A 17229-nucleotide genomic window follows, 5' to 3' on the forward strand; every position below is an offset into this window, starting at 1 on the left:
CTGCCCCAAGAAAAATAGTGGAGGAGGTCAGTCAGGAGGAGGAGGAGGTCGAGGAGGAAACACCGGAGGCAACTGGAAGAATAAGAAGCCCTTCGGCAAGCTGAACTGTACCAGTCTGGAGGAGGTGGTCAATTCTGACCAAGAGGTGATAGGTACGCTTCAGATACTCACTCATCCTGGCAAAGTACTTTTTGATACCGGTGCAACTACATCATTCATTTCTCAACAATTCATCATCAAACATGGGATTAGTTGCACTAAGTTAGATACACCCATAACCATACTTTCTGCGGGGGGAACGATAGTAGTAACCCATACTAAACAAAAACAAGTCATCATGATCAATAAGTGCGCGTTTGACGCGGACCTGTTCATTCTACCAATGAAGGACATTGATGTCATTCTTGGTATGAACTGGTTGGAAGCTAATGGAGCATTGATCGACTGTGTGAGCAAGACGGTATCGTTGAAAAGCCCCGATGGAAGTAGAATGATCTACCAAGGAGACAAACATACACAGATTGAAGTTGAGCTACAACTGAATAGCATGAAGGAGGTGAAGTTAGAGGATATACCTGTAGTAAATGAATTCCAGGATGTGTTTCCTACGGAATTACCTGGTATGCCACCAGATAGGGAGATAGAATTCACTATCGACCTACTCCCGAGAACGAGCTCCGATTGCCAAAGCACCATATAAGATGGGGCCTAAGGAGTTGAAAGAACTTAAGGAGCAATTGGATGACTTGGAACAAAAGGGATTCATTCAAGAGAGTGTTTCACCATGGGGATCACCTGTGATCTTCGTGGATAAAAGAGATGGAGGAAGAAGGATGTGCGGAGACTACGGGAATCTAAACAACGTCACAATCAAGAACAAGTATCCACTTCCAAGAATACAAGATCTATTTGATCAAGTTAGAGGCGCGGGAGTCTTTTCCAAGATTGATCTAAGATCCGGTTATCACCAGATAAAGATCAAGAAGGAAGACGTTCCGAAAACAGCCTTTGTTTCGAGGTACGGACATCATGAGTATCTCGTAGTACCTTTTGGATTAACCAATGCCCCAGCAATATTCATGAATCTCATGAATAAGATATTCATGCCATATCTAGACAAGTTTGTCATCGTATTTATCGATGATATTCTGATATATTCCAAGAACAAGGCGAACATGCCGAACATTTGAGGTTAGTGTTGCAAACACTAAGGGAACATCAACTTTATGCCAAACTTAGTAAGTGTGAATTTTGGCTAGATCAAGTGGAATTTCTTGGTCATGTCATTAGCAAAGATGGAATCGTTGTCAACCCGAGTAAGGTAGCAGCAGTTCTAGAATGGGAAGCACCTAAGACTGTCAAGGAAATCCGAGGATTTCTCGGAATGGCAGGATATTATCGGAGATTCATTGAAGGATTCTCCAAAATAGCAGGACCAATGACAAAGCCGTTAAGAAAGAACACACCATTTGTGTGGTCAGAGGAGTGTGAGAAGAGTTTTCAAACTCTGAAAGAGAAACTCACCACGAGCACCGGTGTTAGCAGTTCCGGAAGTTGGCAAGGATTACACCGTGTACTGTGACGCATCCAAACATGGATTGGGTTGTGTACTCATGCAAGATCGGAAAGTGATATCTTATGGATCGAGGCAACTCGGACCTCATGAAGTAAACTATCCAACACATGACTTGGAATTAGCGACGATCGTATTTGCACTCAAAACTTGGAGACATTTTCTCTATGGAGCTAAGTGTGAGCTCTATACAGATCATAAAAGCCTCAAATATTTCTTCACTCAGAAGGAACTCAACATGAGACAGAAAAGATGGCTAGAATTGATTAAGGATTATGACCTGACAATCAATTACACACCAGGGAAGGCTAATGTTGTAGCAGACGCCCTGAGTAGGAAGAGTACCGGAGGAGTGGAACAAGAAATATCCCCGGAGTTGAGGAAGGAAATAAGTCAAGCCCAAATACAACTTTGGGAGAAGGAAGCTCATGAAGGACTATCGGCTTTACAAGTAGCCGATGAGCTAAATGTCAACTCGAAGAATGAGATAATGATGGGTCGGTTGGACGATCCATTCATCGTGGAGGAGATGAGAAGAATAGATGAGGGAAGACCATCGAATTTCACCGCGGAGAGTCTGGATCATTATGGTTCCAGAAAAGAATTTGCGTTCCGGATATTGCTGAAATTAAGGAAGTAATACTCCGGGAAGCTCATCAAACACCATATTCAATACATCCGGGAAGTACAAAGATGTACATGGACTTAAAGGAACTATTCGGTGGAATAATATGAAGAGGGAGATAGCACAATATGTGGCGGAATGCCATACCCGCCGAGAGTGAAGGCTGAACACAGAGTCCGGCAGGGAAGTTACAACCTTTACCTATTCCAGAGTGGAAATGGGAAGAAATAGGGATGGATTTCATCACCGGACTACCCATGACTAATAAAAAGAAGGACATGATATGGGTAATCGTGGACCGGTTGACGAAGAGCGCCCACTTTTTAGCGGTAAACCAGCAGGATAAAGGAGAGAAACTCATCGATCTTTACATCAAAGAGATCGTGAGTAAGCATGGAGTGCCTAAGAAGATAGTATCGGATCGAGGATCCGTGTTCACATCAGCATTCTGGAAGCAACTTCACGAAGCTTTAGGATCCAAGTTGGACTATAGTACCGCTTATCATCCCCAGACAGGTGGACAAACCGAGAGAACCAACCAGATCTTAGAGGATATGCTTAGGGCTTGTGCCCTAGACTTCGGAGGATCATGGGAGGAGCACTTGCCACTAGCAGAGTTTTCATACAATAATAGCTATCAAAGCAACATCAAGATGGCACCATTTGAAGCTCTGTATGGAAGGAAGTGTAGATCACCGATATGTTGGTATGAAGCCGGAGCAAGCAAAGAGTTCAACCCTGATTATGTCAAGGAAAAGCAACAAATCATTGACATTATCAGAGACAGGCTCAAGATAGCCCAAAGTCGGCAAAAGAGTTATGCTGATCAGAAGAGGAGAACATGGGAGCCACGAGTTGGAGACATGGTATATCTTAAGGTAAGCCCGATGAAAGGACTCCAGAGGTTTGGAGTAAAAGGAAAACTCAGCCCTAGATACATAGGACCTTTCAAGATACTGAGTCAGAACCGAGGTTTAGCCTTTGAATTGGATCTACCTGGAAGGCTAGCTCAAGTTCACAATGTATTCCATGTGTCACAACTCCGGAAATGTTTAAAGACCCCAGATGAACCAATTTCACATGATGAGCTGGAGTTACAACCAGACTTGACATACATCGAGAAGCCAACCAAGATTCTCGAGGAGAGCTGGAAACAACTCAGAAATAAAGCTATCAAGTACTGCAAGATTCAATGGAAGCATCATCCCGAGAGGGAAGCCACCTGGGAAAAGGAAGAAGACCTGAGGAAAACATACTCCGAACTGTTCAGGTATTACAACCACAACTTCGGGACGAAGTTTTCTTTAAGGGGGAAAGGCTGTAATGTCCCAGGTTTAGAGACGATCGAGGGGTAGATTTTAGAAAGGGATGTGCATTGCATAGTAAATTCTTGGGAAATTTCGCGCTTTTAAACAAAAACTGCATCGAAGGGGGACAAGTTTCTCTCTCGACACCTTACAGGGTTAGGGTTTCGAGAGTGCGACAAACTTGCAACTCACCTAACTAAATTAGGGTTTTGAGAAGAGAGGAGAGTATTGCATTACAACTTAAGTTGCATGATTGAATTCAAACACAAGAACTTTTGAATTTCAAATTTAAACATCATATGAATATCTCATTATTCAAAATTGAGGTAATTCATTAAACAAATATGAATAATCAAGAATATAAACATTACATTTATTTAGTAAAGCTCATTAGGGAAACTTTGAGCTTTATTAATAATCACACAAGATACATTGTCTTTACAATATCCAGAATTGAAATATAAAATATTACAACACATTACAAGAATTGAATAAATAAAAAAAATAAAATAAAAAGAAAATTACAAGTGAATGATCTATCCTAAACTAAACAAGATGATCATCATGGAGATCTTGCCAAAAGGATCTTGATCTTCATCCTAGTATCACATTGCTCACTGAAATCACACAAACAAAGACCAAAGACAAGTGTTATGCCAAGTGGCATTGCCACTTGGCGAGGTTAGCAATAAAATGAGAAGTTGAGAGGATATTATCAAGATCAGCCGAGCTGATCCATGCCATCGGCCAAGTTCCAAGTCCGGTGCACAGCACAAGCCTACACACACGACGGTGCTCACGCTAGCAGTGTGCATCGCAACACACATAACCGGGTGAGTCACCCAAAGGGAAATGGTGGAGGCTGTCGACCGGAGGAGCAAGAGCTAACCATATAAAAACTTTTCCACAACAAACCCTAGCTCATTCATCGACCAGAGCAGGCAGTGGTAAGCTCACCGAGAACATCAAGAACAGCCAAGAACGGATGAACAACTAGAGCCATTTCATCTATTCCCAATCACCTGAGAAAATAAACCAAGCTTCACAAGCTCACCAGGAGGAGCAGGGCAAGCAACTCAACCAGCAGATCAACACTGAAGAAAAACCTCTACACCAACATCAAAATCTAGGAGCTGGAGTGAGGTATACAACTCAACATGAACAAACCAGATGGTTTTGTTCATAAATAAGCATGTGCATCAAACACACGAAGCAAAAGGGTGTGAGTACCCTGTTTGTGTCATCATCTGGTCACTAAGCCATTTGGTGCAAGCAAATATGGTAAAGGCCATTAGGAAATCATCCTATGGGAACAGCTGGCTATGTAAATTAATGCATAACTGAAGAAATCCAGCAGCAGATGAAGACACAGCTAGCCTAGCCACATACTCAACACCTATAGCTATTGATTCCATCAGACTGATAGACAATATGTGTCTATTTAAGTTGTCAACAGCAAAGAGCCACTTGAAGTCCAAATCTGGATCAACCGATAAGCATCTAGTCAATCACGAGCAAGCCAACAAGAGGTGGGAGCTTCCCGAGCAGATCAAGAATGGCTGTTGAGGCAACCTCTACCACTTAAGCAATCAAACCATCAAACCAGCACATATATCATTACCCAGAAGGGTTCAAATGAAGCTAGGGTCCCCAATATATGATTGGCATCCCTCTAGCTTAACTAAATTCATCCATATGATCATCACTGCAGAGCAGTTCACATCATTTATCTACTTAATGAATCAAAGCTAGACAGATAAATGAAACAGAGAAGTAAGCTATGCACCAGGCCATGCAGATGATCCAATGGATCATTGCAGATAGTAGCGAGGGCTTGAGCAAACACCAAGGAGTACAAACACAAGCCAGTGTGTTACACCGACATCGGGAGAGCATCGGCTAGACACAAGAATGAAACGACGACCATTCACCAAGCAAGCGATGATCATAAGATCATCGGGACTTGATCAAGCATGCTAGAACCAAGCCTAACATCAACACTTTAACCATATAAATTAAATGGCCACGGAACAGGAACAATGGCATAGCGAGACAATCAAATATATGACAAATAGTTGTATGCGGTAACATATCATCAAGAGAGGGTATTGTCTAGACCAAAAGCATGCTCAAGGGAGCATGTCCATGAATTATAGCACACTCGAAGAGCACCCGAGTGCCTTGGTTCTTGCAAATTTGCAAGAGTTGCACACTCGCAATCAAGCCGGAGCAGGTATATATGAACACATTTGATGTCGGGCAAGCATAGAACCAAGAGCAGAGGCACGGGGAAGAACTCTAGCAAGTAAAGCAAGCTTTCACGGGCACATAGCTTAGCAATCTTGCGCAGTAGCACACGCATAGCGCAGCGAGCATAGCATAGCGGGAGCGAGGCAAACATGGCGGCTGCAGAAGAACACAGCGAGATCTTGCGCGAGGCAAGCACACCACGACAGCGATGTCTAGAGGAGGAAGAAGGTCGAGGCACGGGAGGGGAGCGGGAAAGGAGGCGCACTTACCGGAGTCGAGGAGAACGAGCGCAGCCATGGCGGCCACGGCGGCACACGCCGGAGCGCGGCGGCGCCGAGCCAAGCCGGGCCATGGCAAGCACCACGGCACCACGGCCGGGCACAGCAACACCGCGAGCATCGGGGGCGCCGGCGGGCGCGCATCGCCATGAATCCTTGCGGCCAGGGTTGCAGGCGAGATGGGGCCGCATGGTAGCGTGGATGAAATCCAGATCGACGCGGACCACCGTGTCCGCCGTCGAAAGGCGGATCAGATCCACCTGATCTCGCCGGTGGCGGTGGCCGGAGTTGGCCGGGATAATCCGGCGAGGTGGCCGGGCGGCGACGCGGGATCGCCAGAGAGACGCGAGAGGGTTAGGGTTTGGTCGCGTGTGAGCGGAGAGGGGGAAGTGAGGCTGGTCGAGCCGGACCAGGCCGGTCGGTTCGACCAAACCCACTGGGTTGCACCGACAGGTGGGCCCAGGGGCATTTTTGCCATTTCACCATTCTATTAAAATGCATAAACTTTAGAAAGGCACAATAATTATTTAACGAGTTCTAAAAAAATAATTAAAAATATGAAAATTAATCAGCATAAAATTCTCTATCTCAATAAAATATCAAAGAGAATTTTTGAAGACAAAGAAGAATAAGTCATAATTTGATGATTTAAATAATAATTTAAATCACACATATTATTTTCAATAATGAAAATAAGTCCATTAATGCATTTGGACTTTAAAAACACCTTGACAACATTTCAAGGTTGTATTTTACTTTAAATCAAGTATTCCCAAATTATTCTTAGTATTAACCTCTACATGAAATAATAACGACATCGGAAGGGGGGAACAAACCCTAAAAATGGAATCATGCATAATTGCTTCTTTAACCATTGCCCTTATCGGACAATGATGCTATTTTCAGAGACAGAGGACAAGGGTCAGTCCATACCTTCCAACTGCAGAACTTTGCAGTGTTCAGGCAAGTTCATCACTTGCTCATGTCATTTGAGTATCTTTATCAAATTACTTGCAAAGTATTATGGTTATCACTATTGCATAAAAATCAAAACCACTACTTTCATAACTATGAATATGACTATGTGGTGGGCAATGGAACCATGGATTGTGTTGATATGGTGGAGGTTCCATTGCACGGGTTTATATCCATCTAGGATTAAACAACAAATGTCGTCGATGATTCTTGTGCCGTAATACCCGTGTTAACCATAAGATCCGGAGTGGGACGGAATAGTCAAAAGTGTTTCCACCTCTCGTTCATCAACGGATGCGCTTTACCGTAGACACTTGTATCTGTCAGGGCAAGCGGTTGGTCGGGGAAGCCTTAAGTCCCCACGGCATAGTCCGTAGACACTTGTCGCTCGAAGTGCAAGCGGTTGGCTGGGGAGGCCTTAAGTCCCCACGGTATTGCGGTCTATGATGGGTTGCAGCTACCGGCGAAGGAGTTTGGTTCGATCCCAAGCTGTCGTCGTGGTCGGGGTCCACCCGTGAGTGGGAATAATGGGACCGGCGAGGACCCAGGGTCGGGGCATGCAACAAAGGGTGGGTGTTCGAGGTAGCGGAGGAACATGATTGGCTAGACCTTATACCGGGCCTCACACCGAAGGAAGTGTGGACGGGAAAGCTGCCCGGTTGGCACCAAGGTTAAGATCTCTTATGGGTAAAGCAACACACCTCTGCAGAGTGTAAAGAAGCTGTGACTCGTCACTCCCTGTTCCGGGATTGAGGAACTGCGAACGCGGCCGGAAAGGAGCTCCATGAAGTTCTAGTAAACCGGTGAAGGCCGACGGACATAGCTCTTTGGAATAAAAGCAATCTCTTGAAGAAATGTTTACCAAAACTTGCATTGGTATTAGACTTTCCGGTCTAATATCGTAGCTAGTGCATTAAACACCTCTTATCTATAATGAACTTGTTGAGTACGCTCGTACTCATACCACTCTTAAATCCCATGCTTAGATTGTCTGAATCGTCTGGAGGAGGACTACGACAACAATGAAGGAGCCGAGATCATCGGCTACGAGGAACCAGACCTCTCGGGGAGGAGTTGAAGGCGTAGACTACCTCATCGTCTACGGATCCGGAGAGGCTTCCGGAGGAGAACAAGCCTAGGGATATTCGCTAGTAGTAGTAACCGAGCAGCTCTGAACTCTTAGTATTTAGCTGCTCGATGAAATAAATGTTTAGTTTAATGAAACTGTGGTATTGTAAGTTAAGTTGGGTTCACCTCGAACCCAGGAGTATTCCTCTTAGGACCCAAGAGGAGCTCCAAGACGACATGTGTATGTTAATTGTAATAATATGTGAATGAGTTATGGACCCTGCTATGTTCTGTTGTACTACTCTGAGGGATGTAATATTTGCGGAATGGTACTTCGTGAATGTTATATCAACGACTGGCATACTACAACATGCAGTGGTATGCAGGATCACCACATCTGTTCTTCATATTCCTGCTCTTTTTAAATTCTAAAACTAAAGAGGCCCTAAGAGAACATTCTTTCCCGATACGACATCGTGATTAGTCCCGGATTCTTCCACACTTTCACTATTGCAAGAGTAACCGAACAACCATCACCATAACCAGGTTCATATCTTCAGAGACAACATAAAGTGCGAGATGGAGTAATTGACAGTACATCACCATGGTTCTCAAGACAACACAAAGTGCTTTCCTGGACACACAACTATCACACTAGTGCTCGGAGTTCACATGGCCTGCACAGTTAACGGGGCGCATGAGGGGTGAACGATCATCATCACTCGATCGGCACTGCAAAGTTTATGGGGGAGTTTCGAGTCAAGAGAGTTTTGATGCAGCTTTAGAAGGCAGGCACTTGGTATTATCAGAGACTAGATCGCATGCAGATCGGGGGTAGATAGATAGAGACCTGTGCACGCTGACCACTAGTCAAGCTAGTGGGGGGTTCAAGAAGAGAAGTGGCAAAGCAAGGAGCCAAAGGAGCTCAGCAGAGCTCATGGTCGACATATAAGCTACTACCTTTTCTTTCCCGTGGAAAGAATAGATGTACTGATGTACATGTGACTAGCTAACGCCGGGAACAAAAAATACCTTTGGCCGTGATGAGGATTCTGTTCTGGTAAGTTAGTGCCACGATCAGGCAAAATCATGTGGGAGCAGATCCGTCTGAACTGAACAACAAATATGGACAGTTTTCGGCAATGCATCTGTGTTCAAAGTATCTAGATCTTACAGGTCTCTTATGGGTACTGAGGACACTTCCCTGCTCTCAAATGGCTCTAGAAAGGTTCTTGTGAGCAGAAGCATAAGGTGTTTTTTCTTGCTCCTCATTCATAATAGACTGAACATATGGGCTATGCTGCAAAGGAAGAATTTCTTCGTGGAGGATTACACATGTATTATGTGTAATTGGGGTACCTTGGAAGTTGCAAACAAGTACCCATCTCTGTTCTTTCAGTGCCCTTTCGCCACCATATGTTGGCAATTTTTGTGCCCTCCCTGTCCCTGGATTCTCCTACTTCTGTTCATATCAACGGTTCAGGGGAGGTTTTTGACAGTCTGGAGACTGAGATTGGCCAGCCTTTCTTCATGGAACTAATTGTGCTGATTGCAAGCTCGATTCGGACGACATGAAACGATTTCATCTGCAAGGGTTTGCCTCCCAGCCGATATTGTTTCATGAAAATATTCTAGGATGAGCCGGCTCTATTGGTTTGCAAGGCTAAGAAAAAATCATATCATGCCATGTTAGCTTGGCGGCTATATGTTCCCAACTTTAGGGTTTTTCTTTTTGACTTATGGCCTTGTTATTTTGTTTTAATTGCTAACCTCTAGCACTTAGCCTTGTAAATAACTTCTATGAAAATTTATAAAAATATACACGGTGGGAAATTCATTTGATCAGCCTAAAGAAAACATGAATTTTGAACTGAAGAATACACATGGTGTCTGTCAGCCTGTGCAAACTGAACAGCAAATTAAGGTACGCACAGTATCAGCAGCTGCCCAGCCATTTAAGTGCGAAAATGATAGCAGCAGCAACCACCAATAATTCATGGTCGTTCGTTTGGTCATTTGCACCTTTCACATGCCATCAAGGAGCCTCGTGATGAAGGAGGAGGTCCAGGTCTCGCATTCAATCTCCGATGGACAAAACGAGGAAAGTTTCGTTCCAGCTCCCTCGTGATCCGGTTGGCGCCAGTTTCCAGTCAACCAGGCAGTTGCGATGCTAGTGGTAGCATCTGGTATCCTTTAACTGCAAGCTTTCTTGAACCGGGGACCTTCCTCTGTGATCTGTGTACGTAGATCCTTGGATAGTCACGATGGACCAGCAGCAACCCGACGCCCCCGACAGGGTGCACGTGATCTTGCTGTGTACAACTGAAGCACAAGTAAATGTGCGTTCGAATGCATAGGTTAGCGAGCTCCAGTGTGCAGTGATGTACTATGAAGTATGATGTACCATGTTATTTCGTTTTACCTACTGCCAATAGTGTTACACAACATATATTTATTTGAAAGCAGTTTCCTTTTTTAAAAAATTTGCCAACTTAGATCATATCTTTGGATGTGCCGGACATGAAACCGCGCACCGTTGCGGTCCTATAGTCACATTCCCTCCGACGAAGCCTAATAAATTGTCTCACACTCCTAGACCAATCCCTCTAGGCGGATCGGCTTGCCTAGAGGGAGGCGACACCGCCTCATGCAAGGTATAGTGGGTTGCCATGGTGAAGGAAACCTGCTAGCTAGGCACGCGCAATAGTGAAGGCTGTGAAGGCGGGACGTCGGCGTGCAGTTTATGTGTGCACACAAGTGGCGGAGGCAGGTTGGCAAGCGCTCAAAGCTAGGGCCGAGAGGTGGGCCAAGACGAAGGATGGCGGCGAGGGTGGTCCCTCTCGTGGCTTGCACGATGGCTAGACTTGGTTAGATTTAAATCTAGGTAATTTTTATTCAAGTTTGTAAAAATATCTTAAACACGACCGAAGATGCTATAATGCTATTCCTCCTCCAGAAAACAACAATGCACGTATCCGCTCCAAAGTCCAGGCACACACGGATAGTGACACCAGACAGCAGTGTTTAGTATCCCAATCACGACATGAATACACGATGCAACACGCTGTCTTACCTAATCCCCGCATAAACATTCGGCTCTACCACGCTGTATGTTCCACTCGTCTCGTCTCTGCCACTGAACCCTGATAGAAAAAAAGAGCAGGTGAAGCGAGAGCGAGTCGGAACTCGGAACGGAACCCCTCCCCAACGGTCACCTCGCCGTCGCCGTCGTCGTCTTCAGATCGCACCACTCCGCCTCCTGGGCGAAGAAGTCCGGTCCCCTCTCCCGCACGAGTGCCGGCAGCCGAGGCGGAGGAATCATCGCCATCACCATTAACTCCTGCTCTCCCCGCCCTCGAAACCACCACCGGATCCAATCCAATCCTCCCGCTCCCCGAGACCCTGCCCCCGCCCGCTCGCCTCCTCCGCTCCTCACGAAACCCGCCGGGCCATGCGCCTGCCGCAGCGGCGATGGCGCGTAGCGGCGTGGAGGTGATCGCCAGCAGGGGCTGCTCCAGGCTGCTGCTCCCCGGGATGCAGCCCTCCTCCGCGTCCGCCGCCTCCTCCTCCTCCTCCGTCTCGGCCTCCGTCTCCCGCGCCGCCGCCGCCCGGCGACCCACTGGCGGCGGGCCCTTCGCCGGCCTCGTCGTCTGCGTCACCGGGCTGTCCAAAGGTGAACTCAATTCTGATTTGTCCAGGGGTGGTTTGAAATCTTCTGTGTGCTAAGGGTCGTGGTGGTTTGGGGAAATTTTGTGTTCCTGCAGAGGCGAGGGGCCAGGTGAAGGAGGCGGCGGAGAGGCTGGGCGGCGAGTACAGCGGGAGCCTGCACCCCAAATGCACCCACCTCGTCGTGCAGATATCCTTGATTTCACAATTCCCCGTTCCATCAAAATCCATCCACTGCTGTCATGTCCATCCCTCAAAAATTCAGGTTATACCATCACGCTTCCTTCCTTAACGCACCGCACAGCTTCGCCGGCCGCAAGTTCGAGCACGCGCTGAAGCACGGCCCCACCAACGGCCTCTTCGTTGTCACGCTGGGCTGGTTCGTCGACTGCGTTCGGAGGAACAGTAAGAGGAGCCCCAATCCCCATCACCAGTTCCTCTCCCGCTGTCCTCTTTTCGTCAGTTACTTACCAGAGCGTTATTTGATGGCGTTTCGGCTGCAGTGAGGCTGGACGAGTCCCTGTACAGCATCAGGAACATCGGGGAGAACGGCCGGCCGCTCGGGGAGTTCAACCGGCTCGCTGGACCTCCTGTCAGCGAGAAGTCGTGCCTCCCGCCGATGGTGTTTCAGGACAAGGCGTGCTCGGACGCAACCCAGAAGCGTCGGCTCCAGGCTCATAGAGAAGAACCTGAACAGGATTTGTTCGTTTTCGCGAACCACACCATCTACATTGACCCCGGGATATCTGGGGAGATGAAGAAGAAGGTATGGTCTCCATGTCGATTGCTGCTTCCTTTTCCATAATGGTTGGCACTTCGCCACAATAAACCACAGGTTTCAGGAAGAAATGTTTAGTTTTATTTCGGTTGCTCCTGTTGATGGAGTATCGTATTTCAGCACCAACTGGACAGGAGAATTTGTTAACCATTCTAAACCGATCAGCTAAACGATGCAATGCATGTTCTCTGATTCTTTTTATTGTCTCTGAACATTCACCCTTTCACTGGAACCATCTTCGCAAGACATCTCCTGTTAAATTGCATGAACTGTGTTTTACATAAAAGGCATCTTGTCTGCAGATATCTGATGCTGCTACTAAAGAAGGTGCAAAATTGTTGGACCACTGGTTTATCGGTTGCCATGCCACGTATGTTGTCTGTGAGGATATTTCTGTCAAGAGATATGTTGGTCACTCAGACAACATTGTAACAGTAAGCAATACTGAATTACTGCAATAATATCTTCTCCCATGTTCCCATGAAGAATGCTTACTTGGGACCATTGTTTTTCGCTTAACAATTTGTGCTTCCAACGTTTCAGCCGCTTTGGATCTTGAAAACAGTCAAGGAAAAGAACTTGCAGCGTCTGGTCCATTTGTCTTCAGACCTTGCTAGACAGGTTGCCATGGTTCTTGAAAACTTCCACACATCTCAAGAGGTATTCTATCTCAAGAGCCTGAATCTGTTATTCTGTTGTCCAAAAATCTCCTTTTAAAAAATTAGAAAAGGAGGTTTAGTTTTGACAATACTAGGATTAAGATTTCTCACATAAACTAGTTGCCGTGGACCTAGCTAGACAGGTTGCCGTGGTTCTTGAAAACTTCCACACATCTCAAGAGGTATTATTTGCAATGTATACACTTCCAAACAAACTTGAATCTATTATTCTGCTATTCAAAATTATCCTTTCAACAACTGGGAATAGAGGTTTTTATATTTAGTTTCGACAAAACTAGGGTCAGAATTTCTCACATCAACTATTTTACGTGTTTCCTACAGTCCTTTTTTTAGTTCAAAGCGTACAAGAAAAACCAAGGCCGGGCGCAGTGGCAGAGTATCTCCACTTGTGTCCTGGAGGTCCTGGGTTCAATCAGCCTCCTTGCACAATAAAAAGCAAGGGAAAGGCTGCCTAAAATACCCTTGCACAAGATAATGTGGTCCATCTGGATGGGAATTGATGGATGTATTGATTTTTTTTTCTTTGCACACATTTTCAATTTACACTGACAAAAACAGCATATGGATAGCATTGGAGTATCCATTCTAGAACAGTTTGTTTTCTTATTATTTATCGTGCTTAATAATAGGTTTAGGTTTATTTTCCACATTTTGGCTCTTCATTGCTTAACTTCAAATTCGGTGACATTGGATCTTCTATTCTCTCAGAATAGAAAACTTGGGAGTGTTCCTTCTCTGAACTCAAACTCCAGCGGACTGCTTTCAAACCGAGAGGAGATAGATGAAACACATCAGGAGAGACAGAAATTTGTTGAAGTAGCAAAAAGGGATATTCGAGAGCGTCGTGTTCGTCGTATGCAGGTAAGGGCTGTTTTACCTATGTAAACCTTTTCATTATTGAACATAAATACCCAGAAAATTCATTGTTACATTTTCTTCCAGCATCATTAAACTGATTCTTTTCTTATATTACTCTTGACATGATTTGAATATATGTGGAGCAGACCCATTATATTCTTTAACATGTAAAATTTATGTTGGTAACTTCCATTAGCCCATATGCCCAGAATTCCAACAGAACTACAAGTGTCTGAAAAAACAGCATTTCGTGCCCAGTTTTATTATTGTTTCTTTGTCTAAGCTAGCAACTAATCTGCATACTGGGATCTTCTCACCAGCTCATTTCCTGCGCATTAAATATCTTATTTCTTGTGAGTTCTGAGTTCTGACTAGTGTGACTATTAGGGGATGCTGGTAGCCTGGTACCACCCATGCTCGTTATGGGAAAAACACTAAGGGCCCGTTCGGGAACACTCCGGCTCCCAGCTTCTCTAGCGGAGTGAGTGGAGCTGTACCGAACGCGGCAGCTTCGTGGATCGGAAACGAGCGAGCGGAACAGCTTCTAGTGCAAAAATGCGGAGCGAGTATTCCTAGGATCCACAGAATAGGGAATAGCGGAGCGGCTGGTATTTACATCAACTGCCACCGATAAGTGATGGAATCGGTATTTGTCTGTCCTTCATCCTCTCCCTCGTCAATCCCGAACAGAAAGAATAGCAGCTGAGCCATAGAAGCTCTTCCCCGACTCAACCCGTGCCACCGTCTGATTCACGCCCTCCGCCGCCGGAGACCGAATCGAAGTTCTAGCTGCTCGTACACATCCTACCTGCCGCCAGGAGCTCACGGCCCGCACGAATGGAGTTGGTGTCGCCAGCCAGGAGCTCAGCGTCGTCGTTAGGATCTTTGCCATCGCTGCCTCAAGGTCACAGGCTGCCGCAACGAGGCCCCTTCTGCCAATTCCATGCATCCACGGTGAAGCCCATCTACCTATAGCACTTCCACCGGACTGTACAGGCTTTTAACCACCCAAACAGGCTCTATCTGTCTGGATTGGGATGGTAGCCCATCCTCTCACGGAGCGGAGCGCCCTGAACGCTGCAGGCTCCTCATATTGATCGGGCAGAGCTAGAATCTTTCAGAGCTGAGTGGAGCGAAGGGATGGCACGGAGTGGTGGGTTGCCGAACAGGCCCTAACATGAGAGTATGTTAAAAATATGGTACGCGTTGGCGTACTCTCGAAAAAAAACATGAGAGTATGATATAGAAAAACAGTCAGAAACAAAGAATTTGCTGATACCATGTATCATTTCATATTTTCATTTGATGTACTCCCTCTGTTCACTAATGTAAGACCATTTAGATATTTCAAAGTGGACTAGATACAAATTAAAATGAGTGAATCAGCACACTAAAAGTGTAGACTATATACGGACCAAAATGAGTGAATCTACAAAAAGCTAAAAGGTCTTACATTAGTGAACGGAGGGAGTACTTAAAATTACTTTGTACTCCCAGTTCTACCATATGTTTTCATATTTGGTTCTTCTACATGAAACATTTTGATGAATATCTACATTATCGTTTTAAGCCAGTCATGTGAAGTGCCAATCCATCCGCTCACACCTGCCACACTTCTGGATTCAATCTGCTGGACAATATCTGAGCCAACTACATCAGCATCTATTTATACGGATTCGTCGTGGTCTGATGATGCCAATGAGCAGCAAAGCACCACTTATTTTGATGCAGATGGGGATGGAAAGGATCGAGACCAATCAGCTGATAATTTGTCCCGCCCGCTAAGAGAAAGGTAATAAATTCTTGGAATCAACCAAAAACCTTCTGAACCTTCTTCCTAATAGGTCCATTTTGTTCTTTCAGTGAGAGAAGTGAGGTAATATTTAAGAACCATTTCTTTACCATACTCTTCCCTCTGGATCGCTTTGGCGAGCTTGGACCTTCCTCGAGGAATTTCTTTAGCAATGGTGGCTTTACACGTGCAGAAATATTGGATCACATCTACAATTTCTACCAGGTATATTGTCGTAAACCAGTCCGGAAGTTATCCCATAGGAACACTGCAAGTTCAGAGTAGTGCTGATTTTTAGTGTAAATTTCTGGTTACACTATATCTGCTTCATCCAATAAAAGATGTCCTCTTTGTGCAGGAGAACATGTCAATCGATGAGATAAATGTGGCCCTGCACACAGATTCACGGCACGCTGATCGACTCCGCTCCCTGTACGCAAGTGCTGAATCTGTAGAAAAGGGTTTTGTAGCATTCAAAAGAATTGATTTCTTGGGGAGCCGGAGAAGTTTTGAGGCACTAAAGCGCCTTAACAGAGAGAACAACAGCAATGTATATGAGCTTGTGATTAGGGCATGAGCGGCACCCATACTTGGTGCCATTTAGTCATATTTATTTGTTGATTACAGGTTAAAAATGGTGTATCATGTCCACGCATGGAGAATAAAATTGTAGAGAAATAACATGCAGCTTTACGAAAAGGGTTCTGTGGTAGGATTTTGTGCATTTCATCCTTGGAACCTCGCAACATCCAAGTAAAACCATTGCCTCCGTTTCAAATTATAAGATGTTTTGAAAGGCTAAAACAGACATCCAAACGTCTATTTGATATTACAAGACAAGACGTTTTTTTTTCAAGAATACAGCATGGAAAGGTATATCAATCGCATAGAAGAAAACTAAAGAAGGCAAAGTTGTAGGGGCAGCTTCCCCTTCCCACTCACGCGCCTACTCTCTTAGCTGCACGGGAGAAGATTGGGATTAAGAAAAAAAAAGTGCCACGGAAGAGCTTGGCAAGGCACCACCTATCAAACTCCTTACTAATCCCGTCTCTGATGGTGAACTGCGATGCCACCACACCGTTGAAGACCACGTCGTTCCGGTGCCTCCAAATACACCAGGATGATAGCGGTCCACATATTCCGCCTATGGGCTGCCGAGTAGGGACACGAAGACCACCACTCCAGAAGCTCAGTGTCCGCCGCTGAGAGCTAGTCCTCCTTGCCCCAACAACGGGACCCAAGACCACACCTCCCGTGCCACCACACAGCCAAGCAGCAGATGCTGCAGGGACTCCGGCTCCTGATCGCAAAGTGGGCAGGCCGGTGGGCGAGGAAGACCACGTCTCTGAAGCCTATCGACCGTCCAGCAACAGTTCTTC

General features: G+C 45.6%; 1 protein-coding gene across 1 annotated transcript; it reads left to right on the forward strand.

The window, feature by feature from the left end:
- The first annotated feature begins 11547 nt into the window (after nt 1-11547).
- On the forward strand, nt 11548-16574 carry LOC124657945 (DNA topoisomerase 2-binding protein 1-B-like). The gene is made up of 10 exons (XM_047196410.1): nt 11548-11749; nt 11841-11932; nt 12045-12147; nt 12246-12508; nt 12823-12954; nt 13064-13180; nt 13909-14061; nt 15633-15850; nt 15922-16075; nt 16209-16574. The coding sequence occupies exons 1-10, from the start codon at nt 11548-11550 to the stop codon at nt 16425-16427; spliced, it is 1653 nt and encodes a 550-aa protein (XP_047052366.1). The 3' UTR covers nt 16428-16574.
- Nucleotides 16575-17229: the final 655 nt, after the last annotated feature.

Source organism: Lolium rigidum, chromosome 5, assembly GCF_022539505.1.
Source record: "Lolium rigidum isolate FL_2022 chromosome 5, APGP_CSIRO_Lrig_0.1, whole genome shotgun sequence".
Lineage (NCBI taxonomy): Eukaryota > Viridiplantae > Streptophyta > Magnoliopsida > Poales > Poaceae > Lolium > Lolium rigidum.